At 41.9% G+C, this 27,154-nt stretch overlaps 4 protein-coding genes and 1 non-coding gene across 7 annotated transcripts; 3 read left to right on the top strand and 2 right to left on the bottom strand.

Annotated features, from left to right (window-relative positions):
- Positions 1-1,132: 1,132 nt before the first annotated feature.
- Positions 1,133-5,906, top strand: LOC106607123 (zona pellucida sperm-binding protein 4). Its single transcript, XM_014203737.2, has 12 exons — positions 1,133-1,480; positions 1,574-1,695; positions 1,794-1,912; positions 2,030-2,164; positions 2,331-2,503; positions 2,659-2,738; positions 2,876-3,003; positions 3,151-3,334; positions 3,448-3,592; positions 4,660-4,729; positions 4,825-4,956; positions 5,734-5,906. The coding sequence occupies exons 2-12, from the start codon at positions 1,643-1,645 to the stop codon at positions 5,904-5,906; spliced, it is 1,392 nt and encodes a 463-aa protein (XP_014059212.1). The 5' UTR covers positions 1,133-1,480; positions 1,574-1,642.
- A 286-nt stretch (positions 5,907-6,192) lies between these two features.
- On the bottom strand, positions 6,193-8,241 carry zg14 (Gastric cancer antigen Zg14 homolog). Its single transcript, NM_001141859.2, has 7 exons — positions 8,160-8,241; positions 7,578-7,720; positions 7,298-7,423; positions 7,064-7,187; positions 6,823-6,920; positions 6,532-6,739; positions 6,193-6,362 (listed from the first exon to the last, which is right to left on the bottom strand). The coding sequence occupies exons 1-7, from the start codon at positions 8,218-8,220 to the stop codon at positions 6,277-6,279; spliced, it is 846 nt and encodes a 281-aa protein (NP_001135331.1). The 5' UTR covers positions 8,221-8,241; the 3' UTR covers positions 6,193-6,276.
- An 857-nt stretch (positions 8,242-9,098) lies between these two features.
- On the bottom strand, positions 9,099-15,431 carry LOC100380702 (polymerase delta-interacting protein 3). 2 transcript variants are annotated; one of them, XM_014203744.2, is made up of 10 exons: positions 15,276-15,431; positions 14,399-14,505; positions 13,576-13,994; positions 13,184-13,246; positions 12,951-13,025; positions 12,532-12,759; positions 10,784-10,861; positions 10,513-10,642; positions 10,296-10,362; positions 9,099-10,109 (listed from the first exon to the last, which is right to left on the bottom strand). In XM_014203744.2, exons 1-10 carry the CDS (start codon positions 15,341-15,343, stop codon positions 9,902-9,904), a joined length of 1,443 nt encoding a protein of 480 aa, XP_014059219.1. In that variant the 5' UTR covers positions 15,344-15,431; the 3' UTR covers positions 9,099-9,901. The 2 variants fall into 2 exon arrangements, with proteins under 2 accessions (XP_014059219.1, XP_014059220.1); XM_014203745.2 differs by having other exon boundaries at positions 13,184-13,243.
- Positions 15,432-16,052: 621 nt separating this feature from the next.
- Positions 16,053-16,207, top strand: LOC123741931 (U12 minor spliceosomal RNA). Its single transcript, XR_006769455.1, has one exon. It is a non-coding gene; the product is annotated as a U12 minor spliceosomal RNA (small nuclear RNA).
- A 4,579-nt stretch (positions 16,208-20,786) lies between these two features.
- Positions 20,787-27,154, top strand: LOC106607128 (protein FAM234B-like). Of its 2 annotated transcripts, XM_014203748.2 has the most exons (13): positions 20,787-20,933; positions 22,025-22,573; positions 22,973-23,095; positions 23,351-23,602; positions 23,759-23,874; positions 24,063-24,222; positions 24,324-24,462; positions 24,541-24,741; positions 25,180-25,261; positions 25,363-25,527; positions 26,340-26,460; positions 26,560-26,789; positions 26,867-27,154. In XM_014203748.2, the coding sequence occupies exons 1-12, from the start codon at positions 20,897-20,899 to the stop codon at positions 26,787-26,789; spliced, it is 2,175 nt and encodes a 724-aa protein (XP_014059223.1). In that variant the 5' UTR covers positions 20,787-20,896; the 3' UTR covers positions 26,867-27,154. The 2 variants fall into 2 exon arrangements, with proteins under 2 accessions (XP_014059223.1, XP_045571113.1); XM_045715157.1 differs by having other exon boundaries at positions 26,560-27,154.

Genomic DNA, 27,154 nt, shown 5'->3' with positions numbered 1-27,154 from the left:
ATAATTCTGCTTGTACAACCATCACATGTAATGGAAAAGTTAGTAGGCCAATTGTGTAATCAGTTTATGACTCATGAGTCATGACTTATGTATGGTCCGAAAAAAGGATGGAATACAGGAAAAAAAAAAAATTGAATATATTTTCTCATCACTTAGTTTAACTATGTGTATATCATGTCCATTCCACTTTTAACTGACATGAGGCCTGTCTCATCTCAGTGGGACAACTTTTAATTTAGCTGCAATTATGTAGAGCAAATGAATTTACAAGTAATCTTGCTCTATGATCTTCCTCAAATTGCTACATGCAAAAAGTAGACTTCCAAATGTTGTCCTATATAGCTATTTGCATCCTGTTCTGTGTCTGCATTACAGGGGGGACAATGCCATGCGTGGCCACAGTGACAGTAGGCCTACTAAACACAGTGTTTACAGCATAAAGATACAACGTTCTATTTCATTTTGTGGCTTCCAATATGTAGCAAAAAGATGGGCCTGGCTATGTAATAAGATAAGATAGTTCTTTATTAATCCCCAAAAGGGCACATTTGATTGAACCAGTCAATACATAACACCACCAATAAATACACAATAAAACACAACAAAGGACACACTGACATTAAAAGCAGCACATCATCAATGAATATAAGTGCTCATGTTAAAAAGCCTCATAACATAGAATGGGGGGGTACAAGCAATCGGTACAAGCATTGCCATGGGGACTGAGAAATGAGCATGGCGACTGTGAAAGAAGAGAAGGGGATTGAGGTTGTTATGTAATAATTGCATTTACTGACCCTGAGGTGAAAATGAATTGCGTAGTATTGTATGTACAGTGAAAATGTGCCATACATTACCTTCACTTTACTTTGACCTTTTAATCAAGGGTGATATGTCCTCATTTTATTTGGACTCAACATAGAATTATAATGAAAGTCCACAATATAGTCAAACTTTTCCCCACAGTAGGCTATTAAATAAAACAATTGGGTAAAAGTTGGAAGGATCCCTTAATAATAAATAAATTGTATTCATAAAATGAAATGTTATCATTCATTCAGTCACCGATGTATCACATACAGCAGGCCAACATAGTGACTGAGATAATTGATTTAATCACCGGTAGGCTAACAAAGCCTGATGCAATGTCCTGCCTCATCACTCCAATTACTGGTCTTGCAAGACACGTTTCTTCACTACACAAATACCGCGCAAAATATTGCTTTTGTCACAATTATATTGTTCAATTGTGAATCATTCAACTAATTTAAACACAGCATAACCTGTAGCCTAACAATGCTACTTATGATTTGTGTAATTTTTACATTCTTTGCGCCATATTACCGATGCCTTTCAACTCTCGTGCAGCAGAAAACCGCTCAAACTAGAGCACAAGATGCCCTGCCTCAAGTCACCTGCACCGCCCGACGAATACGCGCAGTTTTCGGTCAAGCGGTTCTTCACAACCTGCGCGTGAAAGGTAAATAGCCATTATATTTTAGCCCTCTATATCTGCAGATTTTGTTTGTTTAATTAGAATGTATGGTATGCTGGTTGATCTAATTTTCCCCAGACAGGTATGGAGTCAGTGTGCCTGTGCCAAAAGCCAAAGAACATTGTGGAGTGAGAAGGGGAGAGAAGAATGGTGCTCTTTCTTTCCAGAGTCGATATGACAGTTGCTACACACAGGTTGAGGTATGGTAATGTATTTTTGATGTTCATTGCATTGAGAGGTCTTGGTCTGTGTGTAAACCTACTGATTGCCATATCAAACCACTTTGTTTTATCTTTAGGGTGACAGTGGTTGTATCTTTGAGAGTCCAGCTGGATGCAGGGGATCAATGGTACCGGGTCAATATTAGCTGTCCCCTACTCAAGAAGATGGCCCAGAAACCCATCATTGGACGCACCTGTGAGTTCATATAATTTCATAGGGAGTGAATTTTAGATGATTTATCACACATAGTGATTGCAGTGCCATTTAGTACCACCTCTGTAAAAGTCATTCTTCCAATTTACTTTCCTTCAGCACGATCTGGAAAATGCAGCATCCATAGAGCATTGCGTGTGGACTGTGGTCCCCAGGATGTCTCCAATGATGGCTGTCTCAAACTGGGATGCTGCTATGATGATCATGACTCAACTTGCTATTACAGAATGAACAGTAATGGAATTCGTTTTGGGTATATTTTGTACAATGGAGAACATGCTTCTGAAAGAAAGTATCAGCTGAGGGATAGTGACTGTCTTGGTGAGATTGGCGCATAGTGATATCAGAGCTTAAATGTCAAGAATAACTCCTTGTTTCTGTCTCCTCCTCTTGCTCTCAGCCTGTTCTCTGGATGGCCATTTTGTGTTCTCTGTGAAGGCGACAGACACTGACCCCCCACTCAACCCCAACAACCTTGCCGTCAAGGGTCAGCCAGAGTGCTCTCCTGTAGCTACCTCTGCAGATACAGCTGTCTTTAAAATCGGGGTGAGGGAGTGTGGCACAAAGATGATGGTGAGTCAGTAGGTCTAGTTTGCCTTCTGCCCTATTCTACAGTAGTATACTTCTGTCCTGAATGCCTCTGGTAGTAGAATAATGCTGCTTTTTCTTGTAGTGTTGAATACTCTTAGGTATGCAGAAATACCTTGTTCCCCCTCTTATATTTACAGGTGAATGGGGATGTTGTAAGCTATGAGGTGGAGGTTGAGGAACTGCATCCAAAGATTACAGGCAAACATTCTCCCTTCAGGTAGCTGCTTATTTCTCTTCCTGCCTCTGGACAGTGCACTACAATTTGGACCACTTTACCATATCGTGGCTTTAGCCAGAACCTAATTGCTTGAAACTACTATGGAGTAAATGTTTTGAATTAGACTTGGTTTGTAGTCTGCAGGTCCAGTGTCAATATGAGGGCTCAGCTCTCCTCCACACTGATCTGTGGTCCTTAAACCCAACTAACCCTCCACCTGTGACTGCACTGGGGACTGTCCGAGTACAGATGAAAATAGCCACAGGTACTGTAGTAAAACAATATGGTTTCCACAGACCAAGCAAGGGATGCCAAATCCAAACACTGCAAGTATATGGCATCAAGAGTTGTCACTTCACACACTGTTACACTGGTAGACCTCCATCATCCTGGCCCTTTTCTTTTTTTCCAGATGAGTCCTTTACCTCTTTCCTTCCTGAGGACCAGCTGCCCCTGACCCTCTATCTGCGTAAGGCTGTGTATGTGGAGGTGTCAATCACTCCACCCTCCCCTGACCCCAGTCTCTCCCTGCGTGTGCGGGACTGCTTTGCCTACCCTGCCTCCAGACACTCCGTATGGACACTACTCTATGATGGGTGAGAGAGAGGGAGACAAAAGTTTTCCTATACTGACTCAAGATTAATCACTGTGAATATGAAGACTGTCAATATTGGTTTAGTAGTCTCACTCCCTTCCTTCTACCTGACAGCTGTCCTAACCCTCTGGACAGCATGAGGAGTTCCGTCCCAGTGGACAGTCAGGGGAAGACAACTTCTCACTCCCAGGTCAGGAGGTTTGATGTCAAGAACTTTTCCTTCTTGGACCCTGAGATGGGCAATCCCAGTGTGGAGGAGGTAAGGTCTATCCTAGTTATCTGAAGAATCTGAACATTTTGCTAATATATACTGAACAAAAATATAAATGCAACATGTAAAGTGTTGGTCCCATGTTTCATGAGCTGAAATAAAAGATCACAGAACTCTTCCATACACACAAAAAGCATATTTCTCTCAAATGTTGTGCACAAATGTGTTTACATCCCCCGTTAGTGAGCATTTCTCCTTTGCCAAGATAATCCAAAGGTGTGCCATATCAAGAAACTGATTAAACAGCATGATCATTACACAGGTGCACCTTGTTCTGGGGACAACAGAAGGCCACTCTAAAATGTGCAGTTTTGTCACACAACACAATGTCACAGATATCTCAGGTTTTGAGAGAGCGTGCAATTGACATTCTGACTGCAGGAAGGTCCACCACAGTTGTTGCCAGAGAATTTAATGTTAATTTCTCCACCATAAGACACCTCGGTTGTTTTAGAGAATTTGTCAGTTCACACAACCGCAGACCACATGTAACTACGCCAGCCCAGGACCTCCACATCCGGCTTCTTCACCTGCGGGATCATCTGAGACCAGCCACCCGGACAGCTGATGAAATTGAGTATTTCTGTCTGTAATAAAGCTCTTCTGTGGGGGAAAACATTCTGATTGGCTGGGCCTGGCTCTCAATTGGTTGGGCCTATGTCCTCCCAGGCCCACCTGTGGCTGCGCCCCTGCCCAATCATATGAAATCCATAGATTAGGGCCTAATTGACTGATTTCCTCATATGAACTGTAATTCAGTAAAATCGTTAATTGCATGCAGCATGTTATGTTTACATTTTTGTTCAGTATAAATTGTCAAAACAAAGATTTCTTGCTCCTCCATCTGCTGCAGTTTCCCAACCCTGGTCATCGATGACCCAACAGTACAAATTTTCATTGTAGTCCTGACAAGCACACCTGATTCAACTAATCATCAAGCCCTCAATGAGTTGAATGAGGTGTGTTTGTCCAGGACTACAACGGAAATGTGTACTGTTGGGGTACTGGAGGACCAGGGTTGGGAAAAACACTGATTACTGAATCTTGTCTCTCAGGTATACTTTTACTGCTGGGTGGAAATCTTCACAGATGAGGAAGAGTGTAAACAACACTGCTCCATCACCTGTGAGTGTTTCAGGTCCCTATGTTTTACATTCACCCCAACACTGAATTGGGTTATTTCATCCAATAGTCATGCTGTCTCATCCTCCTCCATCCAGCACCTGATGGTGAGAGGGAGAGGAGGGAGTCTGGGTCAGATCGAGTCTCCCAGTTAGTCTCATTTGGTCCTGTGCTGTTGGGTCAGAACAGTTCTGGACAGGAACAGAATCATAGTGATCATCTGAATATAGGTAAGCACATTCCAAATAGGGGAGAGTGGGGTAAGTTGAGCCTTTTTTTTTTTTTTTTTTTTTACATTCAACATCACTCTGTCAAGGGAAATGTATTCTTTCTAACATATCTACTTATTTCAGGATGTTGTGTATCCCAGGAAATAATCAGAATTAATTTAAGGGTTAGTTTTTAAAACATAGCTTGACCCCTAGTAGTTGAGCCACCTACACATTTCTGTACTGATTTAAATATTACCACCATCTTTTAAAAATCATGTCTATTTTTCCCCAAACACAATTGATTGTCTTTTAATCAATTGAAGCATATTTCAACACAGGCTTAACACCTAACACATTTTTAACAATTTTTAACATATACCAGCGATAATGCTTTGCATTTTGCCTGGGAAGAACTCTTAAATTTGCTCACTTGCCGTTGGCACAACTTACTCCAAGGCAAACATTTTTACTATATTAATCCACACAGCAATAAGGATGCACTTCATGCTAGGTTTTAGGACCACATTGAAGATTATAGACTCCAACTGATGTATAGAACAATCTTTAAAATTATCTATTTTGGTTTAGATACAAGCATCATGAAACATCAAATTAATTTGACTTTTTTGGACCTAACTTGATTACCTCTCTTCCAATGTGGTTTCTCCATGAAATCTTCGGTCAAATGATACCCTTGTTACTAAGAAACCATACCCAAAGTGTCTCAACTTACCCCACAGCTACTGTATGAGTGGAATGAAACTGACACTAACATTTTCTCTTGCTGGCCCTCAGCATTTCAGGTGTCAATGTACTCTGTCACTGTCATCTGTACCTCCATCCTGTTCTTCCTCCTGTTCTCTTCATGGTCGATGAGTTGTCAAGTGGCAGAAGTGAAAGAAAATGTGGAAATGGAAACAATGAGACTGGCCTACAGGTTGAACAAGCCCAATAAAGCACCTCTATGAACACTTAATTACAACTGGTATTTATTTCAACTGGCCATGTGCATTCCAATGCATCCAGTTTGCCTTTGACACTTTGGTAAAGGTCACGTAAACTGAGTGCATAGCGCTGCACCTGAAAAGTAAATATCAGATATTAAAGCCTATCCTACAGCCCCAGAAAGAGTAGAATATAAGGGTGTCTGTTGGAAAACCTGAAGTGATCCTAAGGTATTGATTCACAACTTTTGAATCAAATACCAATCAAACTGGTAGACTCCATAAATTACTGTCAGTGACAAACAAAACTACACAAATTGATATTTATTGACAATGGTTGGGTTAGGTGGTTTTAAAAAACAGGAAGGTGGGGAGAATCTCAGAAGACACTGATTCAGTAAGGTCGGAACTTCCTCTGTGCTCTTAGCAAAGCAATTCGCTGTTTGTCCTCCTCAAACTTTTTCCTCAGTTCAGCGATATCTGAAAGAGAGAATAACCCTTTTCAAAATGCAGAGTGACTGAGTAATATGGACAAAGTTAGCAGTGAAGCCAGAATGACTAAACAAAAAAGTTAATTTTGCACTAAAGAATAAAATGATTTCACACATTGTGCTTCTGTTGTGGTCAAATGACTGGAACCATAACTTACGTTCTTTCTGTGTGTTTCTGTGCTGCCAGGTGTAGAAGTTCATGAGCTCCTTCCGCTTCCTTTTTCTACTCTCCTTCTGCAGAGCTTTCTGATTGGATACCTCACTGTGGGGGCGGGTCTTGGTCCCGCTTTTACCCCTGGTAACTTTTACCCAGCCCTCCTCATCCTCCAGCTGCTCCTCAGCCGCCTCCTTTTGCCACTCTGCCTCCTGGGTAAGAAACAAAAAAAAGTATGTTAATAACAAATACCAAAATGTATCTCAATCTCAACTCCTCAGCGGGAGAATCTGACCTCTTCTTTTCTCTTATCGTAATCCTGCATGAAGGTGTCAACTGCCTCCTGTAGTTTGTCTGGCTGAGAAAATGACAGCTTGTACTGATGAATCCATTCTAAAGACAGAAACAAAGCGAGACAGTGAAAGGCATGTTAAATACTGTATTAAATCTGGGTGAAATGTCTTTCCAATTTGATACATTCTGCTGACATTTAGAAAAGACCAAGCATCTAGAAGAGGACTTTAAAGCTCACTCACTCTGTAGACCTGTCCACACAGGTCGCTGCTCTGTGGAAACAACCAATGGGACATCATGGGGATGGGACTTCACTGCTGTAATACTGATGGCCTTCTGAAACACGATGTAACCCACTCTGAACCCCTGTGGGGAATGGAAACAGAAAAGGCTCAATACTGAAAAGGTGTCCATAGGCACTTCAATAATCAATCTGATCTAAACACTGAGCTTCGTTGTCCGGATTCAGGGCATACCTGTTTTTGTGCTGGGGTGAAATACTTGGCCAGCTTGGGTCCTGAGTGCTCAAAGGACCCTGGCTTCTCCCTCAGCTCCACAGACTGAACAGGACCAAACTGAGAGAAGAGCTCCTTTATGACACCCTAAAAGACAGCAGAAAGAGATTAGTACATTTATACCTTATTTGGCCACAGACAGCTGTAGCACAAACATTTCATTTTTCTGTAGACTTGCTAATAGTACAACAATCACATGCACACTGATTGGTAATTGAAAGTCTTCACAACATAAACGTACCTCAGAGCAATATGGGGGAATGTTAAGGACAAACAGTGTTCTGTCGAGGGGTCTTTGTGTGGTTTTCTCTGCTCGCACCCGGTGCTCTTTCACACATATTTTGTGCTGGGCAACACTGTCAGTACTGAACTGTAGAGAAAGCACTGAGAAGAGTGGTTAAATCAAAATACAGTCAAAACATACATCTGTCTAGGCAGGTCCTAATACATGGTCTACAACTCCAGGGAGACGCAGAGGTTACTAATGGCTTTAGCCTGAGAGTAAAACATAGTAGACAATATTTGCTTAAGCTACATGATGTAGTCTTAGGGAATGCAGTTCAAATAATATACAGACATCAAGTTGACCGTTTTTAATCCTTAATCACCATAAGGCATCAACAACCTCAAGACTCATGTGTTTACAAAGTTTGGTCTTGAAGCAAGCTTAAGTTCAGTGTTCGACATACGTTGTGGAGTTAGCTAGCTAGAAGCAAGCTAGCGTGGATGAAACAGAATGAGATCATGAGCAAACTAACAAACCTCAAATTATATATTTTTAAACACATTCTCCGTTTACGTGTGTTATTTTAGCAATGGTTACCCGTAAAACCTCCTGGAATAACACAAGTCTGGTTGGCATGTTTCGTCTTGGACGGCGCCATCTTCTTTGCGACCTTTCACACAGGAAGTAGAAATGGATTGGTTGTAGTCTAAATATGCTTAATACAAATCCCCGACACCAAAAATGTTAATCCTAATTTTTAGAGGCTCTAGCTGTCTATCACAGGGGTTCTCAAAGTGGGGTCCAGGTGTACTGCAGGGGGGCCAGATCTCAACATATCTGTTTTACATTTCATTTTTTTAATGACTAACATACAACGGTTGGCCAAGGGATCTGTGGAATAAATTTAAAGTATTTACATTTAAGTCATTTAGCAGACGCTCTTATCCAGAGCGACTTACAAATTAGAACACTATGTAATAGTATTTATCTACAATTGATGTCCTTAACCCTGGGCAATATGGGCCTAGGGAGGCTCAGGGATATTGGTATTCACAGCACACCATTTATAAATGTTTAAACTCAATTCTATTCCCCAATCAAAGCTTTAAAACAGCAGTTTGCTCTCTGCCTCATGGCAAAATGTGTAGAATTGCAGGATAATAGCTTTAAAGCTGCAACAACAAAACATGTCTGCCCCATGACAAAATTAAAACGGCTACATTTTCTCTCAGATGCCAAGAGCAGGGTATTTTAAATGCTCCTTCCCAGGGCCTGGGTTCGCCCGGCAATGCACAGCAGACAATGTAAAACTCCTTGTAGGCCCTTTTTAAATTGCACTCGCATTGTCATCTGTTTATGAGGGGGTCCCTGATGAATTTGCTATCACAAAATGGATCTCCGGCCCCAAAAGGTTTTGTGAACCCCAGTCTAGCAGACAGACCTAAAGACACTAATGCACAATTATCAAAATTCTATTGAGAAATAAGGATATGAACCAATGATTTATATATACACTCACATCAATATGAACACATCTTTATAAAGCAACATATTTATTGGCAGTAATTAACTTGTACAGAGATCTGACCTCACTACCATATCTTCATGACTGACATAAAAGGCAGCTGTAAAAAGCAATTTACAGACAGTTGAACATAAATTGAGCAAATTAGCATAACTTCTCTAAGCTGCGAAAAAAGCAATAAAAAGTCAAATAACAGCCACAAATAAGCATAGAACCTGAATGCCACAAAAAGGAGAACGGCAAACCAAATACCACAATGGAATACGAGCGTGTACAAGTCATTCTGAAATCAAACTTTATGTCTAGTACAAGAACCACTGTTGCCTGTAGTTCACAGTACAAGTATTTTCATGGGTTCGTGCATCAGGTCATAGTGAGACCATCGGTTTGGGGGGGAGGAGACTCCAACGAGCACAAAACATCTCATGATTCCAAGAGGGGTGTTCAATGTGAACTATTTGAACAGTTGTAAAAGTGAACCATGTGATACAAAAAATACCCACAACTGTCCAGTTTATCCCCCCACCAAATTTGATTAAAACGATAAATCAACAAATCAGACTGCCTCACATTGGTCCATTATGAGACATGCATCTATGTAGTACGCAGGGGCTACAAATGTTTTTCTTTCCAAAAAATCTGGACATCGACATCAGTGTGTTAATTTTAGATGTTACAACCTGCCAATGATCTGTCAAATGTATACAAATACAGTATCATGCTATTTGATCACGTCAGTAGATGTCTCTGTCAAACAGGAGGGTGGATGTATTATGTGTTGTGTGACACGTATGTGTGTGGATGTACTAGAAAGTTATATCTTAATGCGGAAGGCTGTGCACTGTGAACCGGGAGACTCTGTGGTAGAGGGAGTCTGGACAGTAGATTTGAACAGGGCCTTGAGGATGGTCTGGGGATCCACCTCAGGTGTGGGCTGAGAGGAGGCTGGACGACCCCCGGGGCGGGACAAAGAGAGGGGCAGACCCTCTTTCCTTCCACTGCCTGGAGTGTCACTGAGCCTCCTGTGAGAGAGAAAAAGAGGAGATCCATTTAAGATTTTATGTGATGCTGAAAGACAACGTGCATTGCAATTGGAAAGGAAGAAATCATGCACTACAATTTAATACTGGAAAGTTTGATTTACATGCAACGCAACCAAGGGGGCAGTGAGAAATATGAATATAACAGAGACAGACAGAGAGACTTACAAAAGAATGGGCTGGTCTGAAGTGATGACATTCCCCTGTATGTAAAGATTGCACTTCATGGGCTGGCCTTGGGAAGATAATGAATAAAGATTTAAGAAAGTAAAACCAATGTATTTTCAGATAACTATTCATCACCACCTGCATCATTACCAGAGGCTGGTGCCCAAAAAACTCAATCAACCTTAAAATAAATGTTGCCCTTGCTGAAGGCCCTTACCATCCAGACAGCGGTTGTTGTATTTCCTGTAGGCGCTCACAGCGTCCTCCTTCCTCACAAACACCACTTCAGCAATCCCCACCTTCACCAGCCTCGCTCGCTTCAAGGCACCGCACACACAGAACAGCTCCTGTGGACCGTCACAAGAACACAGGAAAAAGGTCAGTTGAATGTGATAAATGAGTCATGGCTGCATCATAAGCAGGTCTGCAATTTACACACAGCTAGAGAATCTAAAACAGCAGAGAACTGAACAGCATGAGGCACTTACCACTATGTCCTCTTCAGTGACACGGGGGTGCAGATTATTCACTGTTATCTTAGTCCCCTCCAGAGGACTGAAGGTAGGCTGAAGGGGTGCACCAAAACATTTTACAATCAAATACATATACAGCTCATACCAACACAACAAGCCAATGGTAGTTACGTTCATCTATCGTCAACGAGAGAGAAGTAGATTGAATACTGACCCCGAGGCTTACTATGCTGCCAACTAGTGATGTTAAAGGCCCTGTGCAGTCCAAAATGTGACTTTCCTGTGGTTTATATACATTTCCAAACTATGAAGTTGGAATAATACTGTGAAAATTATAATGCCTTTTGAGTGTAGGAGCCATTTGAAAAGACCACTTGAAATTTCAGCCTGTTGAGGTGGGATGGAGTTTTGGGCTGCCTGGTGACCTCACTATGCGGTAAATTAGTCAATAGACATAAAGAGTTCCAAACCTCTCTGCCAATAACAGCTAGTTTTCAGTTTTCTCCTCCTCACTCAGACCACTCCTAGACAGTCCTAGCAAAATTCTTGCTTGAGAAATTGCTCTTTGCTAAGAATACATTTTTGTTTTCGATTAAAATCTTCAAAATAAATCACATTAGGCACTTAATTGTTACCCAGAAATTATTTGATATTGAGATTTTTTTTTTAAATGGATGCAGTTGACCGTTAGTCGGTTAGCCGCCATCAATATATTTAACCGGTCATGCTTATCAGTCTATAGTTTAATTTGCATAACTTAGTGGAATTAAATTGCCGTGTGTTTTCATTAGTTCGTTATGCATCTTATTTATTAAATGCGCACCGCATACAGAGCCTAGTTTGAGCAGAATATCACCTGTCGGGCATTGAGCACTCGCAACTCCTCAAACAGCTGGTTGCTACCTGCTTGGAGTGAGACGTGTTCTTATAAGCCCAGTCATTGCGGAACAATTCTAAATGCAATCGCGTGTTGATGTGTGTCTATTCAAAAGAGGATCCCAGCTTTCTATTACTACTATTTGTATTTCTTAACTTCTAATATGAAGCAAACTGCACTGCTTTCCAACCAGGGTAGCCGATCTGGCATGGTTAAAAAAAAACAAGTGCACGTCCTCTCCGTTCAACCACCACCTTACAATCTGAGCTAGTGGCAGTTACAGGTTGAAAACATTTACTTAATTGTTTGAAACATGGACGCTTTCCTTCATATGAAAAATGTCAGTTCCTTTTACGCATGCAAAGCATTTTCTGTTGGTCACATTATTGTACTGTTCGGGAACTAATTTTACCGCTTGTTAACCGGTTAGAGCAGGGGTGGGAAAATCCAGTCCTCGGGGCCTGATTGGTGTCACACTTTTTCTCCATCCGTAATAAACAACTGATTAATCAAACTGCATTCTAAACTGAAGATCATGATTAGGTGATTATTGGAGTCAGGTGGGTTAGCTGGGGCAAAACTGACACCGATCAGGACCCCGAGGACTGGAATTGCCCACCGCAGGGTTAGAGAGATACTTGGGGATTTTGACAAGGAGGCCATTTATCTACTTCCCCAGAGTCAGATGAACTTGTGGATACCATTTGGATGTCTCTGTCCAGTATGAAGTTAGAGGTAGTTTTGCGAGCCAATGATAACTAGCATTAGCACAATGACTAGAAGTCTATAGGTATCTGCTAGCATCCCTACCAACACATTCCTATAGAGATGACCTTATGTAATCCAGTGTTCAAGTAGCTGGGTGAATGGACATGTGGATACTGACCTGTGGGGGCGGAGGAGGCTGGGAGCTGGGCTCCGCTGTGGGCCCTGCCTGCCTGAGGGTCCTGGAGATGGGCTGTAAGGCGGGAGCAGAGGAGCGGGAGGCCCCTACACTAGGGTTGGGCCTTGTAGGTGCCACAGGCACTGGGGGACGAGGAGCGGTGTATGCATCGTTTTTGACTACTTTAGTGATGGGGGCTGACATGGAGAAAGGGCAGCCCATGGTGCCAGGCTGTTGGAGAAAGAGAGAAAGCATTGAAACTTTTCAATGAATGGATGGAAAGTTTTGAGAGTGAGATACCAATACAGCCAGTGTGGCAGTATTAAAGGGATATTCGAGTTACATTGAATAATAAAGAATTACAGATAATTTAGGGAAAAGAAATAGAGAAAAGTTAAGAAAATCTAGCATAGTCTTCGCACCCGTGACTGCATCATATGGTTGCCAGTAGTGGTCTTCATCTGTTTGCTAGGAATATCATCATCACCTGAGAAAGACTGAGGGAGAGATGGTACGTTACTCACTCACATATGCATTGCAGTGGCGCATGACCAGCAGAAATCAACCAAATTCAGTTGATACACTCGAAAGAAAATTTGAATCAATTCTGCCATCTAACCTTCTGATTCTTATCTTTTCAAAAAATGTCCCTTACCTGGGAACCCCTGCTTGGCATGTTCATACGGATCCCACTTGACATCCCTACCGGTCTTTGCTGCTAAAAAAAAAAGTTAAATAAAATCATTATTCAGAAGGTGAATTAATATATTTGAATCTAAAAGCATGCTACCAACAACTAAATAGCAAATAAGCCCAGTTGAATTTTAAACTAATTTCCAATTAACTTTAGCTATCAACTATGTTTGGAGCGAGGCAATGCTTTGCCACTATAAACAATGCAAGAATTTGCATTTTCTCTTATCCGTGCACATCTTGAGCGACAAGAGGGTCAATTCTCTCTAGTAGCTAAGCCTGGATAATATTAGAGCAGATCCTGGACCTGTGGTTACTATCACTTTGGAGCCAACTGTCAGCCTGATCACTTACCTGGATGGTTTTGGTGATCTTCATGGGTGCTGCCATTCCTTGGCTTGGTGGAGCTCCGATGCTCCTCTTGAGGCTCAGCCTATCACGAGCATCCATCATCCTCTTAGGTGCACCCCCCAGCTGTGGCGTAACCCCAGCTCTAATGTTCATTCCTTGTAGGTTGGGGGTAAACTGCCTGGCATTTGCACTGGCAATGTCGTTGGTAGTGTGTATCTGTATCTGCTGCACATGTGTCTGTAGCTGTGCTGCTGGTATCTGCTGTAAACTTTGTGGGGTAACATTAAATGTATTCTGTCCTCCTTTCCGTGAGTTGATCATCTGTCGGGCATCCTGGACCCCACCTGCTCCTCCTCCGCCACGGATTCGAAAGCGGGCATCTTTCTGGCCGAGTTTCTCTCTGGCATCCTTCACTTGAAAAGCTGGAGGAAGCGAGAGCAGGACAAGAGTGAGCAGAAGGCAAGAACCAATTCCAATGTCTGATCTGACTTGTAAGAATGCTTAACAGAATGTAATGTAGTCAACAGTAAAATGTGTAGTTTGAAACAGAAGATTATTTTGTAATGGGGCTTAGGTAAGAGACATCCAGATCAGGCATATACATAGATGTCTTGAAGTCTCAATAAGCATTTTTTCAATAGGGCAACAGGCAGGTCCTCACACAAAATACCTGCTTCAACTCTGGCAAATGGTATTATTTCACCCATTACCTTGAGCATTGCTCCAAAAGCTGTTCAGAATTAAATAATTGTTTGAGTTCCAACAAAGTAATTCCGTTGAATATTTGATACTACTGAAAATCTATCCAGGTCTGGTTTTTGGTTACCGGTTCCCCCTCCTCCACCAAGTCTCTGTCTGACATCTGTCATCCCAATTTTCTGTCGGGCATCAAAGGTCCTCCCGACCCCTCCTGCACCCCTGCCGAACATAGGCCTGAAAGACAAGAGGAAGAGGTCGACATTGGTAGTCAACTAGTTGTAGCCTAATCCTACATGATCTAATATCCACATTTAGCAAAACACACATGGAGCGCGTATAAGACCAGCTATAGTATTTGATTTTGTCCTACATTCAGTATGGCTCTCTAGGTACACTCAAAGCGATATACAAAATCAAATAGTATAACGTTAGCTGTTCTGATATGCGCTCCTTGTGTTTTCCAAAATGTGGATATTAGATCATGGAGGACTAGGCTACAACTAGTTGATTACATATGGCTCTAGGTAGAGATCTACGAGACTGCCGCGCTCTGTACCATATATATAGGTATACTAACTAGCTAGCTATATGTTTTCGCGTTTGTAACCATTGTTAGTTTATAGCTAGCTACCTAACGTACATTCCAACGAACTGTTTACCTTATTCGGTTCTTTTTTAGTCGATAGCTAACTTACCGTCATCAAATGCTGATAAAACATTTGTTTACCTTGTTAGCTAACTAGTTCAACCGAGCCCTGATAAATAGCTAGCTGCGCGTATTTGGCTCGTTAATATCAGGGAAATCAGTGTCTGCAGTGAAGCGATATAATAGCTACATGATTGTAGCTAAACCAACGGCGAGTACAGGCCTTGAACAGGACCGCTGAGGAATTGAAATAGCCTAGGCTTTCTGGAAAATGAATTCCTTCATTACGTTGAATGATACAACTCAAGGCATAACGTTCATAAATTGCATTCAAACTCATAAATTGCTAAAGTAATACATTTTAACTGTTTCTTTGTTGTTGAAACCGCGTCGACGTATCACTTCGTCCAAAGAAATATCTTCCATCTTCTTTGACTCAAGCGCGTGAATGATCGTAACTGGACGGAGAAAAACGAGAAGAGACTATGGAAGGCAAGTTGGATCAAAAGTGGCGAACTCAATCAAATATTTATTCGAGAGCTCCTTGAAAAACTACATTGTTGATATAATTACGTATACAATTTAAATATATCTATGTTTGAAATACCAATACAGATCTATTTTACTCTTACATTTGATTAGCAAGATCTAAAAACCAGAGTGTATTATTTTAAAAGAAATTCATATTTTATATGGTTTTAAAGGCCTATTAGGTTATGTGAAGTGTCAATGATCACATCAATGCCATTGGTCATCAGTTAACAAAAGATTATACTTTTAACATAAAACAAACAAATATAAATAAATTACACAGCCTTAGAGACCTCTGGTATCGATTGCTCTTCACGAAGTTAAAAAAAATGCGGGAAATAAATGAAACGTTGTATCTTTCCCATCAACCTTTGCGCTCAAAATCGCTTGAAACCAGTGTAAATAAGTAAAATCTCGTAGAAAAGATATATTTTACCTGATTAAATGTAGGAATGACAACGTACAATTATGTATCACATAATGCGCTCAGAAAATAAAATGCAGCTGTAAGTTTATACTTTTTGAAGTGAACGCCAATGGTCAACACCATGAGTGTAATAGTCTGCATAGAGAGCTAAGTACTGCCCTCGACCATCGATTGGTTATGCCTTAAACTGATGAGTAAGGAAAATAACGACGCGGGGTGACGCCCGTGTCCTCGCCTAGATTTGCGAGATCAATTTTTGAACGGGTACAGGTCCGCCTGTTTCGGTGACTCACCTACTTTGTGAGATGCCTTGCGGGACATGGATCTGCCCCGACCTCTCATGTAAAATATAAACCCCTTTCGGGATGTTGACACAAGGTTACACAGAACCAGAATGGAATTATATTTTCAATGATTGTAACGTACTATTACATAAAATAGGACTTACTGCAACTTCTCCAAAACCTCTTTCAACATAAAGAACATCTCTGCCTTCTATTTCTCTAACCACGTTCCATCAGCAGTTTTATGCGGATAATGTCATACTGTATAAAAACTTTTTTTTCGACAGAGTAGGCACATTTGCTATTTAACAAAACACATTGAACTTTAGATTTTTATTTGGTTCATAAAAACTTTATGCTGTGTGCACACTACGTCATCACGTACTGATTTTAATGTTCAACAAGTCAGTTTAGTGGAAACATACCACTGGTGGGAAAATGCTCATATTTTCTTTATGCTGATTTTGGAATATATACATCTGTTGCCAATTGTTTGGAAACCTAGCTAATAACCATGTTTCCATCCACAGTTTTATATGAGTATAGTCATACCCTATGAAAAAAATCCGAAAGCTGTGATGGAAACAGGAAGTTTCGATACAATTGTATAAATGCAGACAGGTAATGTGTTCCTTTCTACATGGTAGGATCTTTTTTTGTTGGTAAAATGAATGATGGGTAACATGGTTGTGGAAACGCCTTTATTCGCAAATATTGATCTAGTAACCATCATATCAAACTAAACTTGGGAGTCACACGAAGACGACGTGGTGGGTGCCCCTCCCACTACGATTTGGGAAACCATGAAGTTTATTAGGCTACAGATTAAATAATTTATGATGAATTTCACAGGGTGGTGAAAGTGCACAGTGATATTGATGCTCCTTTCCAATAAATATAAAAATACGTCATCACGCCCAGATTTTTATCAGCAACAAGTCCGTTTCTTGGAAACACCACTGGTGGGAAAATGCGCATATTTTTATACGGATTTTTAAATATTCACATTAAAATCTGTTTTCGATGGAAACCTACTAGTTATTGACCATAAATTGTTTCCGGCATTTCGACCACAACCCGAGTGCATTTAACTTTGTGCCACGAGGTGGCAGTATTGTATATATATTTACAAAAAAATACATATACAAAAAGGTAGGAACACTGTAAAACCAAAATGTCACTATAAAGTTATAGAAACATACAGAGCAGAGTGAATCCGTGTGTGTGTGTGTGTGTGTGTGTGTGTGTGTGTGTGTGTGTGTGTGTGTGTGTGTGTGTGTGTGTGTGTGTGTGTGTGTAAGGGCATGATATAGTAGATGATTTTTAACTGATCATTATTTGTCATATAATTTCCTTCCTGACCCTGTGTGAGCATGACTAAGTATGATGCCTTGTATTTGTGTCACATATCTGTATTTTCTCAATGCATGCCTCCCTCATCCATCCTACTGTCACTACCAGACCTCCCACAGCCAAGTGGTAAAACACCTTCCCATGCAGAGCTGGACACAGGCAAAATCAGATGAATCAATGTGAAAGGTCTCTCATGTGGTGAAATATAATTTCAACCACAAAATTGTATTTTGTAGCCTCCTTTCCAGTCCGTAATGAAACAAGGTTCCATTAATGCACCATAAAAGTCAGTAAAACTGTTAATTATGTTTGTCAGTCATTTCATGGAGGGGTAATAACCAGAGGCAGTATAGATTCTAACCATCTCTGGTAGTTATAACCACTAAAGAGCAGTAGAGATGCGTGGGTAAAATCACTGGGAAAGCCAAGCCAGAAAAAACGACAACATACACCAGATGACCAAAAGTATGTGGACACCTGCTCGTCAAACATATCATTCTAAATCATGGGCTTTAATGTGGAGTTGGTCCCCCTTTACTGCTAATGGCGCAGCGGTCTAAGGCACTGCATCTCAGTGCTTGAGGCGTCACTACAGACACCCTGGTTTGATTCCAGTTTGTATCACAACCGGCCGTGATTGGGAGTCCCATAGTGCGGCACACAATTGGCCCAGCGTTGTCCGGGTTTGGCCGGTGTAGGCCGTCATTGTAAATAAGAATTTGTTCTTAACTGACTTGCCTAGAAAAATAAAGGTTAAATAAATAAATAACAGCCCACTGTTCAGAGAAGGCTTTCCACTAGAGATGGAACATTACTGCGGGGACTTGCTTCCTTTCAGCCACTAGAGCATTAGGCCTGGCTCTCAGTCGATGTTACAATTCATCCCAAAGGTGTTCGATGGTATTCAGGTCAGGGCTCTGTGCAGGCCAGTCAAGTTGTTCCACACCAATCTCAACAAACCATCTGTATGGACCTCACTTTGTGCAAAGGGGCATAGTCATGCTGAAACAGGAAAAGACCATCACAAAACTGTTACCACAAAGTTGGAAACACAGAATCGTCTAGAATGTCATTGTATGCTGTAGCATTAAGATTTCCCTCCACTGGAACCAAGGGGACTAGACCGGAACATGAAAACAGCCCCAGACCATTATTCCTCCTCCTCCAAACTTTACAGTTGGCACTATGCATTGGGGCAGGTAGCGTTCTCCTGGCTTCCACCAAATCCAGATTAGTCAGTCAGACTGCCAGATGGTGAAGTGTGATTCATCACTTCAGAGAATGCTTTTCCACTGCTCCAGAGTCCAATGGCGGCGAGCTTTACACCACTCCAGCCAACGCTTGGCCCTTAGGCTTGTGTGCAGTTGCTCGGCCATGGAAAACCCATTTCATGAAACTCCTGGAGAACAGTTCTTGTGCTGATGTTGCTTCCAGAGGCAGTTTGGAACTTGGTAGCGAGTGTTGCAACCAAGGACAGACGATTTGTACACGCTACACACTTCAGCACTCGGCGGTTCTGTGAGCTTGTGTGGCCTACCACTTTGCGGCTGAGTTGCTGTTGCTCCTAGACGTTTCCACTTCACAATAACAGCACTTACAGTTGACCGGGGCAGCTCTAGCAGGGCAGAAATTTCACAAACCGACTTGTTGGAAACAGGCATCCCATGACGGTGCCACGTTGAAAGTCACTGAGCTCTTCAGTAAGGCCATCACTGCCAATGTTTGTCTATGGAGATTGCATGGCAGTGTGCTTGATTTTATACACCTGTCAGCAATGGGTGTGGCTGAAATAGCCAATTCCACTCATTTGAAGGGGTGTCCACATACTTTTATATATAGAGTGTATGCGTTGTGATAATTGCGTTGTTTGTTCATATGCCTTGTGCTGGGATGTATGCCTAAGGCAGAGACCGTAAGAAGACTCAGTGGCAGAATAAATTCAACCACACCTTTGTTTCATCACAAAACCGGAGAGTAATCTCTGTCCGGTAAAGTCCACAAAGCATATTGCATGTAACAAACAGTTTCATGACCTACAGCATGGTGAAGAAAGTAATGTTTCCGACATTTTCGGACTACTAAACAACTATTGATTTAGAAACACAGAGAGTTACTGCAAGTCGCAATGAAAACAGGAGCTGCCTCCACTATTTCAGCACCATTTCAACTTCGACATTTCAACACCATCAAATCACCTATGCTTAGTCTAATACAGGGACAACTAAAATATACCAAAAACAATTTAGTCCAATCAACATAAGCTAAATATGATGTGGCTGTCCATGGTTTTGATATGTGTTTGTGTTTGTGCGTTCATGCAAGAAGAAAAAACATGTTGACTCACCCTACTTGTAGAGAAACGCCAATGTCATCCTGCTCTCTTTCCTGTTGACGAAACGGTCTATGACTCTGTCATACAGTACACACTTGTATTTTTTTTGCCCTAGGCTACCTGGCTAAAATGCTTGCTCGCTAGCCTAACTTCCTTTCATGGGCAACGTTAGCTAGTTAACATTAGCTTTCTACATCTAGCTACAACCTACACATTGAACTCCCATCCTCTCAGTCCAGGGGCACAATGTATGTTATGATTGGATCAGAATTGCCATTATAATCATTGGCCAGTATGGAGAATGGAGAATTAAGTAAAACCACAAGTCCATATCCCTATCTTCATCCATGGCTAATTTAGGAAAGGGCCAATTTTAGCTTGCTAGACACCGGAGGACAACAACACAATGAGATGCAACAATTCAAGTTGCTTTGATCAATGACATATTTCTCTGTGATGGGGTGAAGCCAAATCCAAACTGGCTTCCCTTGACACCTTTTTGGAGTTTATCTCAGCACTGATTGGCTATTATTTTATTTAGATTTTTTTTTATCAAGGGGGACAAAATGCTCGCTCGCTGGCTTCCCTTGCATTCAATACTACGGGAGGCAGAAATGTCAAACCATTTATGACCAGACGGCATGAGATAGATGGCCTACACACACAGAGAAAGAGGGGCGCTGTTTTGCTCTCTCGGATACTTTCTCTGGTGAGATACGTTCAGCCTCTTGCGCATTGAAAGACAATTATGAAAACACAGAAAGACGGAAAATACATAAATTTCTTTATTGGTACATTTTTTGGGGGAAGTCTGGCTTCCCTTGGCATCCATGAATACACCCAACTGCTAAATAGCGTCTACTGACTTAGCCTCTTCCTCTCTGCGACTATGTTTGGTAAGAAAAAACGTTGTATCCCAGAATGCACTCGCTACTGTCACCGAAACGTCCACACAGCGTGGCACACACACACACACACACACACCACAGTTCTTTGGCGCCTCCGTCGGATGAGAGGATAAATTCTGCAGCACAGCGCCGTTACAATTTGCAATGGCTGCAGCTTTGTCCCGTGCTCTCAAATTGCCTGGTAAGAGACGCGTTGCAATTATTTGGGAAATAGATATGACTTGATTAGGTGAAAATAATGTTGTGTAGTCTTTGTACCAGTCGTGTCTTGTCTCAATGTTGTTTTGGTGCCATTCTGTTAGCTCATGTGAGCTAGCTAGAACAGCCAGCCAGCTAGCTACAGTAATGCTGATTGCAATAACACAAAATGTTTTAATTTGTTTAATGACAGTCCAGAATTGAGAGGTGAAATACGACACTTATTTTCAATGTTTGATATTTCGTTTCTTTTCAAGCTTTAATAGAAAAACATTGCATCATTCACAATCCTATGTGCCTCACTAGCTAGCTACTGTACAGTATAGTAAGGTGCCACATCGAAGTCGCTTGATTGCTCAGTGCTCACTGTCATAATAATGTTATAACAGATTTAGGTACTTGCTTAAATCTCGTGTTCAACAAATAACTACATATAAGGCCATGTAATGGGGGTCCTTCATTTAACTTGGCAATTATTGTCATGCCAAACAATGAGCAATAGAGTCGGCAAGAGTACAAACAGATCTGGGACCAGGGTAGGACATCATTCATTTGGTGTTAAAATAAACAATACTTGAGTAACTTCCCTGGCCTTTTGGGATGCCTATCGTTCTATCAGGCACCACCATGCTCTATCAGATCATTCTAGTTTTCACCTGGGCCTTGTTTCCGGAACAGATCCGTAGACCCCTGTCCTGCAGTCAAATGACCAAATCAAGCTCTAGTGGCCTCAAGGGAGGAATGTTGTTCATATTTGTCAGAATATCATAATTCATAAACATTATCCAGTGTTTCTATGTCATATGGTTTTGTTATATTTCAGTCTTCTGTGACGTATATTAAGTGTAATATTGGGATGCAAACTCAAAATGTAATACATTTCAACTGTATATCTGACATACATGTACAGGTGTCTTCATTTTGTTAAGCCCATAACCATGTGTGTGAGGTGTATACTTTTGTTTCAACGTAGATTTGTTTAAGACTACCAAGAAACAACTCTGTGTGACCCTGATTTAGCCCACTGCAGTAAAAGGTTAACCGTGTGTCTCTTTGTGTGTATGTCCCTCACAGGGAAGAAGGGCTCGGAGCTTGGAGAGTATGACCCCCTCACTCAGGCCGACAGTGAGGACGAGAGCGAGGAGGACGACCTGGTCCTCAACTATCCCCGCAATGGCCTGGGGAGGGGCAACTGCATGGGTACAGGTACCTCAGAGCTGAGAGGGAGCAGAACAGGGAGGCTCGTAGGGGATGAAGATGAGGCAGAGGAGGAAGAGGAGGACGATGATGAGTGGAGAGAACGGCTCCCGGGAAAAAAGAGGCAGGAGAGAGAGGAGAAGGGCATGCAGTACTGGAGCCAGAGGGAGACAAACAGGGATGAGGGAGTAGAGGATGGAGGGGGGCTTGGGGCCTCTGGTGGCCCTGGATTGGGTGTCAGTGCCAGTGCTGACCCGGACGGGAAGAAGGCTAAGGTGAGGGGAGCCATCCGGGCAGCGTTTTTCCTGGTGCCTCTGGTCTGTGCCATGCTGGTGGTGCTGCTGTGTGCCTTTTTGGTGCCTTGTCAGCATGGGGAACTGGACAAACGGCCGCAGTGGGAGAAAGAGCTGGGTGATCATGTGGGAGGTGAGTGAGGAGTCTAATGTATAAACAATACACATGATAACAGACTACAATTTACCTGTATGTTGCTGATACCAATACACCTTTCTCACACCAGAGAAAGAGAAAACTACAGGTCAGGTCCGACTGGTCAGACTCTGAGTAGACTAGTGCTTTAGATTAAGCTAAGCACACAGTCAACATTACAATAAAGTCAACTGAATGAGAAAGCAGTTGAGAACACAAAACTCAGATTTATCTGACTGTCTTAGTCAGGGGGTGGATATTACAGTCTGGATTACTATGATTACACATTACCGTGATTATTATAATAGCATGTTAGCAACGCAACCGCAGGTCCAGTTTAGTAAATAATAGTTACAAACCGTTCCTGTCTGTAACAGGGGTTTTCTTCTTCTTTAGGTGTTACCCCACCTCCTCTTGCACTGTGGGATGTTGACAATGACTCAGTTGAGGATGTGCTAATAGGAGTCACTCAAAAGAGCAACAATACCCATCTCTCCCGTTCTGTGGGGAACAACAAAGGTATCTATGGAAACAGCAAGGGACATTGTCGTAGTAACGAAGAGGATATTTTCAACCCTCATTTTTAGGCGTAATTCTCTCTCAAGCCCACCTCCTCACTGTACACCATAAAAATCTACCAGTGATTATGTAATATTCATCTCCATATCTAATCCTGCTAGTCCCAGTAAACTGCTGAGAACACACAATTTACCACATGTAATAAACCCCACCCACCTTTACCCCCTTCTCTTTCTCCCTCTCTGTCTCTCCCAGAGTACAGTGTGGTGGCCCTATCTGCATTCAGTGGTGAGGTGCTTTGGAGGAGGGTCCTCAGGGAACCTGTGGAGTCCATCCAGTGTGGGCAGCAGTACGAAGCCCACCCATCACCACTGCCAGCAGGGGGCGCTGCCCTCAGAGCCCTCCCCAACAGCGCCGTTCCCCTGTCTGGCCAGAGAGACAGAGCTAGTGGCCCCGTTTGTCTGCTCATCGAGTCTGCACACCTCACTGCTGTCAACGGCACCACAGGTCAGACAACAACCACAGAAATGTATGGCTATTAATGGTTCCGTTTCACAGCTACAAGCATGAACATTTTAGCAGTTGTGTAGATGTATTAATAATGTGTTGTAGTTAACAGTGTTATGTTCAGTAAGGAGTAACCTATTGTATTTCCCTCCTCAGGGAAGAAGCTGTGGTCGGTAGCACCAGGGGAGATCCAGTCCCAGGCAGTTTCCCTGACAGATCTCCAAGGTGACTCTGTTCCTGACTTGCTGATTGCCACTTTACCTGCTGACCAGGTATGACAATCTCTAGCTTGGCACCGATACATCTTTTTTGCTGTAATAAGACAATTGTTACTATATAAATCATATTATTATTACAATATAGACCATACTCCCAAATCTTCAGAGTCACTGTGTTAACAACACTCATTTTCCAGTCAGTCTAGAATGCTCCCATCAAACTGTCTCAAACTTATTTTCAGGTGTCTGACCTCTCACTGCTCCTGCTGTCTGGGCTGACTGGAGCTCCGCTTGGACATCCCGTGACCTTTAACCTCACAACTTTTGATGTCTCTGGAAAGCTGATTGGTCCCCTGTTTCATGAGACACAGCTGGGGGCATATTACATTCTATTTGGACTAGGTAAGTGATTCATTTTATATCAAGCACAGTGACTTTGAAAAAACCTGTTTCTCGTCTGAAATCAATAAATGTCTGATAATGTATCTGCTATACTAACTCAGGCACTGTAGAGGCTGTATCCCTGGGAGATATTTACACTCGGGCTACTGGAAAAACACCCATATCCCCTGGTCTGAGACTGAAGGACCCCGGCTGGGAGAAGCTTAGGAAAACCAACTCCTCCCTCATACACATCTCCAGGTAAGGCTAAGAAAGTGCTCGGTTACACAATTACAGTAGAGTGCCTGTTTGAAGGAATGTTTGACTTTCTCTGTCCAGTGGAACTGAGCAAGTGGAGTTCTTGGTCCCCCTAGTGGCTGGCTTGTGTAACAACCACAACAGCCTGGACTCCATCTCCAACCTCAACTCCAGCCGCAGTGACTGGGTGCTGGTGTGTGGCAAGCTCTCCAGCAAGCTCTCTGTGCTGAGAGAGAAGGACGCACACACCGAGTGGACTCTTACCTCCTCAGCCATACACAGGTAGGAAATATGGTCGCCATGATATATGGAGAAGTTTATCATTAGGGTGTATATGACTAAGCATAAAAGTGACAGCTTTAAGTTTTATTGTCACGTGCACAAGTGCAGTGAAGTGCCTTTCTTGCAAGCTCTTTTCCCAACAATACAGTAATAAATATCAATATATAAAACTGTAAAGTAATACCCTATAACAGTGGTTTTCAAACCTCTCCTCAGGGACCCCCAGAAGTTTCACAATTTAGTTGTAGCCCTGAACTAACTCAACTACTTGACCTAATCAAGGCTTGGTAATTAGCTGACAAGTTGAATCAGGTGTGCTAGCTCTAGAATAGTTCAAATATATGGAACGAGTGGGGATCCCCGACGGAGAGGTTTGAAAACCCCTGTCCTATAAAGTTATAGAGCTAAAATAACCTGAATCATTTATCATTGTCTCAGTCGTCCAGCACCAGGCCAATTCAACGATGATGGAATCCCAGATCTCCTCATACAGAAGTCTGGGGCCCCTAGAATGAGAAAAGTATAATCTCCTTCTACAAACACTTACACCTATAGCTATTATACTTCTCAGACAGTTGTACATATTTACAAAGATGACCATCCATCTCTCTGTGATCTTAGGTTCAGGTGGTTGATGGAGCCAGTGGGCGTAGTCTGTGGGAGACAGAGTTTATTTGTCCACGCCTTGACCTGGAAGGTACTTCAATCATGACATCTGGTCAATCAGCTTTCCTTTTCTGGGCCGGTGACCCTGTCAGACCACCAAAGAACCTCACCACGACAACTGTGAGTCCCTTGTTGAATCCTTATAAGGAGCAGGAATAGATTTTCTATGAGAGAACGTGTTATGTTGGTTCATCCTTCAGTGGTATAGGCACAAGGGTTGGGGTGAATTCCAATTTAATTTGAAATTCCAATTAAATATTTGAATTCACTCATGAAGTGGAGAATTTATGTTGAATTCAATTCAAATTTCAACAATTGTCAAGTTATGGAATTGGAATTAGACTGTTTGAACTATTTGAATTGGAATTTAATATTTGTACATTTTCCAATTAATGGAATTAATGCAGTTAGTATTGAAAAATGTACTGCATGATTTGTTTAAAATCATTTAAAGTTGTATTTCAATATTTCCAGGATAGCTAAGCTGTATGAATATTGATATGATCAGCCTGAAAGTCTGAGGGAATTTAATTTTGAAATGTAATTTGTGGAATTGTTAGGGATAATATTCAATTCTTGGATTTTACCTAGCATTGGAATTGAATTATCTCTGAATTCAGACTGACCGTAGTCATTTAGCAGACACTTTGGATAATTGACAAAAATAGAATTTTAATTGAATTAATTTGAATTTACAGGAAGAGAGAATTGAATTAGAATTGAATCAGTGGAATTAACCAGAACCCTGCTGACAGAATGTTAACAATAGTCAATGTTCAGGTTGGCAGTCGGAAGATAGAAAGTCCCTTTTGGTCTCTCCTATAATTTGTGGAATTAACCCCAGCCTGATAGGTAAAGGATTACATATTTGTGCCTGTCGTACTATGGAGTTCAGTAGCTGAAATCTATTTCAAGTCTTGCTCTGTTAACAGGTGGCACCAAGGGCGGTTCAAGCCATGCCAGTCATCCGAAAGCTCTTCATGTTACATCCCGCATATCCCACAATCCTTCTGGAGCTCGCCAGCACCACAGACACTATTCTTACTGCTGCAGGTGATGTGCTGTATTTATTCTTTTATAATTGTGAATATGATTATGGCTGTTGTTAGTAGCACTGCTGATCAACTGTTTCTCCCCTTTTCTCTGTCTTAGTGAGTTACCAGGAGCCGCAGAAGGATGCCTCCTACATTACTGTGTCCTCCCGGCCTACCTCTGGCCTGGGGCCTGGGTCGCGGGTGGTGAAGAGCATGAGCCTCAGGGCAGCAATCACTGCTGGACAGATTGTGAGGCTGGGAGAGAGCAGCACCGCAGGGGTACCAGTCAGACCTGGAGTATTTGAGATAAACAAGTTCTTCAGGCGTCTCACCTTCAAAAACCATTAGGTAAAAAAGGGAGGGAACATAGCTAAGTATGTCCAGAATATGCTTTATATGACATGATGTTTGTGGTGTCTGTGTAGTTTCACTTGCTGGTTCTACATGATCAGAGGGAAACCACTGGCGGGACCAAACCTGTGGAAATACCATGATACACACCGAGTGAAGGAGATTTATCTCAAGCTGTTTACATTTCCACTTTTGTCCAAAGTACGATTTTAATTTCTATTATTACTCATCTCACTTGCTGAAAAATATTTATTTAGCTGTATTTGTATTATATGTGTATATATTATGAGTTGACTTATTTATTTATGACTAGTCCTTTTTATTGAATATTGAATTTAATATATCAATGACTATTTACCTTG

Source organism: Salmo salar, chromosome ssa03 (assembly GCF_905237065.1).
Source record: "Salmo salar chromosome ssa03, Ssal_v3.1, whole genome shotgun sequence".
Classification (NCBI taxonomy): Eukaryota; Metazoa; Chordata; class Actinopteri; order Salmoniformes; family Salmonidae; genus Salmo; species Salmo salar.
The sequence above is the reverse complement of the archived record's forward strand: the minus strand, read 5'-3'. Positions and strand labels throughout refer to the sequence as shown.

Bases quoted from the DNA above. Each gene is read 5' to 3' on its own strand.
- LOC106607123 (XM_014203737.2), top strand. From the start codon at position 1,643: ATGGTGCTCTTTCTTTCCAGAGTCGATATGACAGTTGCTACACACAGG. The intron at 1,696-1,793 runs GTATGGTAATGT...TTTTATCTTTAG, and splicing joins GTTGCTACACACAGGTTGAG to GGTGACAGTGGTTGTATCTT. The intron at 2,739-2,875 runs GTAGCTGCTTAT...CTTGGTTTGTAG, and splicing joins GGCAAACATTCTCCCTTCAG to TCTGCAGGTCCAGTGTCAAT.
- zg14 (NM_001141859.2), bottom strand. From the start codon at position 8,220: ATGGCGCCGTCCAAGACGAAACATGCCAACCAGACTTGTGTTATTCCA. The intron at 6,921-7,063 runs GTGAGTGAGCTT...TTCTGTCTTTAG, and splicing joins TGTGTGGACAGGTCTACAGA to AATGGATTCATCAGTACAAG. The intron at 6,740-6,822 runs GTCAGATTCTCC...TTTCTTACCCAG, and splicing joins ACGATAAGAGAAAAGAAGAG to GAGGCAGAGTGGCAAAAGGA.
- LOC100380702 (XM_014203744.2), bottom strand. From the start codon at position 15,343: ATGGAAGATATTTCTTTGGACGAAGTGATACGTCGACGCGGTTTCAAC. The intron at 10,862-12,531 runs GTCAGTATCCAC...GCACCCCTTCAG, and splicing joins AGCCTCCTCCGCCCCCACAG to CCTACCTTCAGTCCTCTGGA. The intron at 10,110-10,295 runs GTAAGTCTCTCT...TCTCTCTCACAG, and splicing joins TCAGACCAGCCCATTCTTTT to GAGGCTCAGTGACACTCCAG.
- LOC106607128 (XM_014203748.2), top strand. From the start codon at position 20,897: ATGGCTGCAGCTTTGTCCCGTGCTCTCAAATTGCCTG. The intron at 23,603-23,758 runs GTCAGACAACAA...TTCCCTCCTCAG, and splicing joins TGCTGTCAACGGCACCACAG to GGAAGAAGCTGTGGTCGGTA. The intron at 25,262-25,362 runs GTATAATCTCCT...CTGTGATCTTAG, and splicing joins GGGCCCCTAGAATGAGAAAA to GTTCAGGTGGTTGATGGAGC.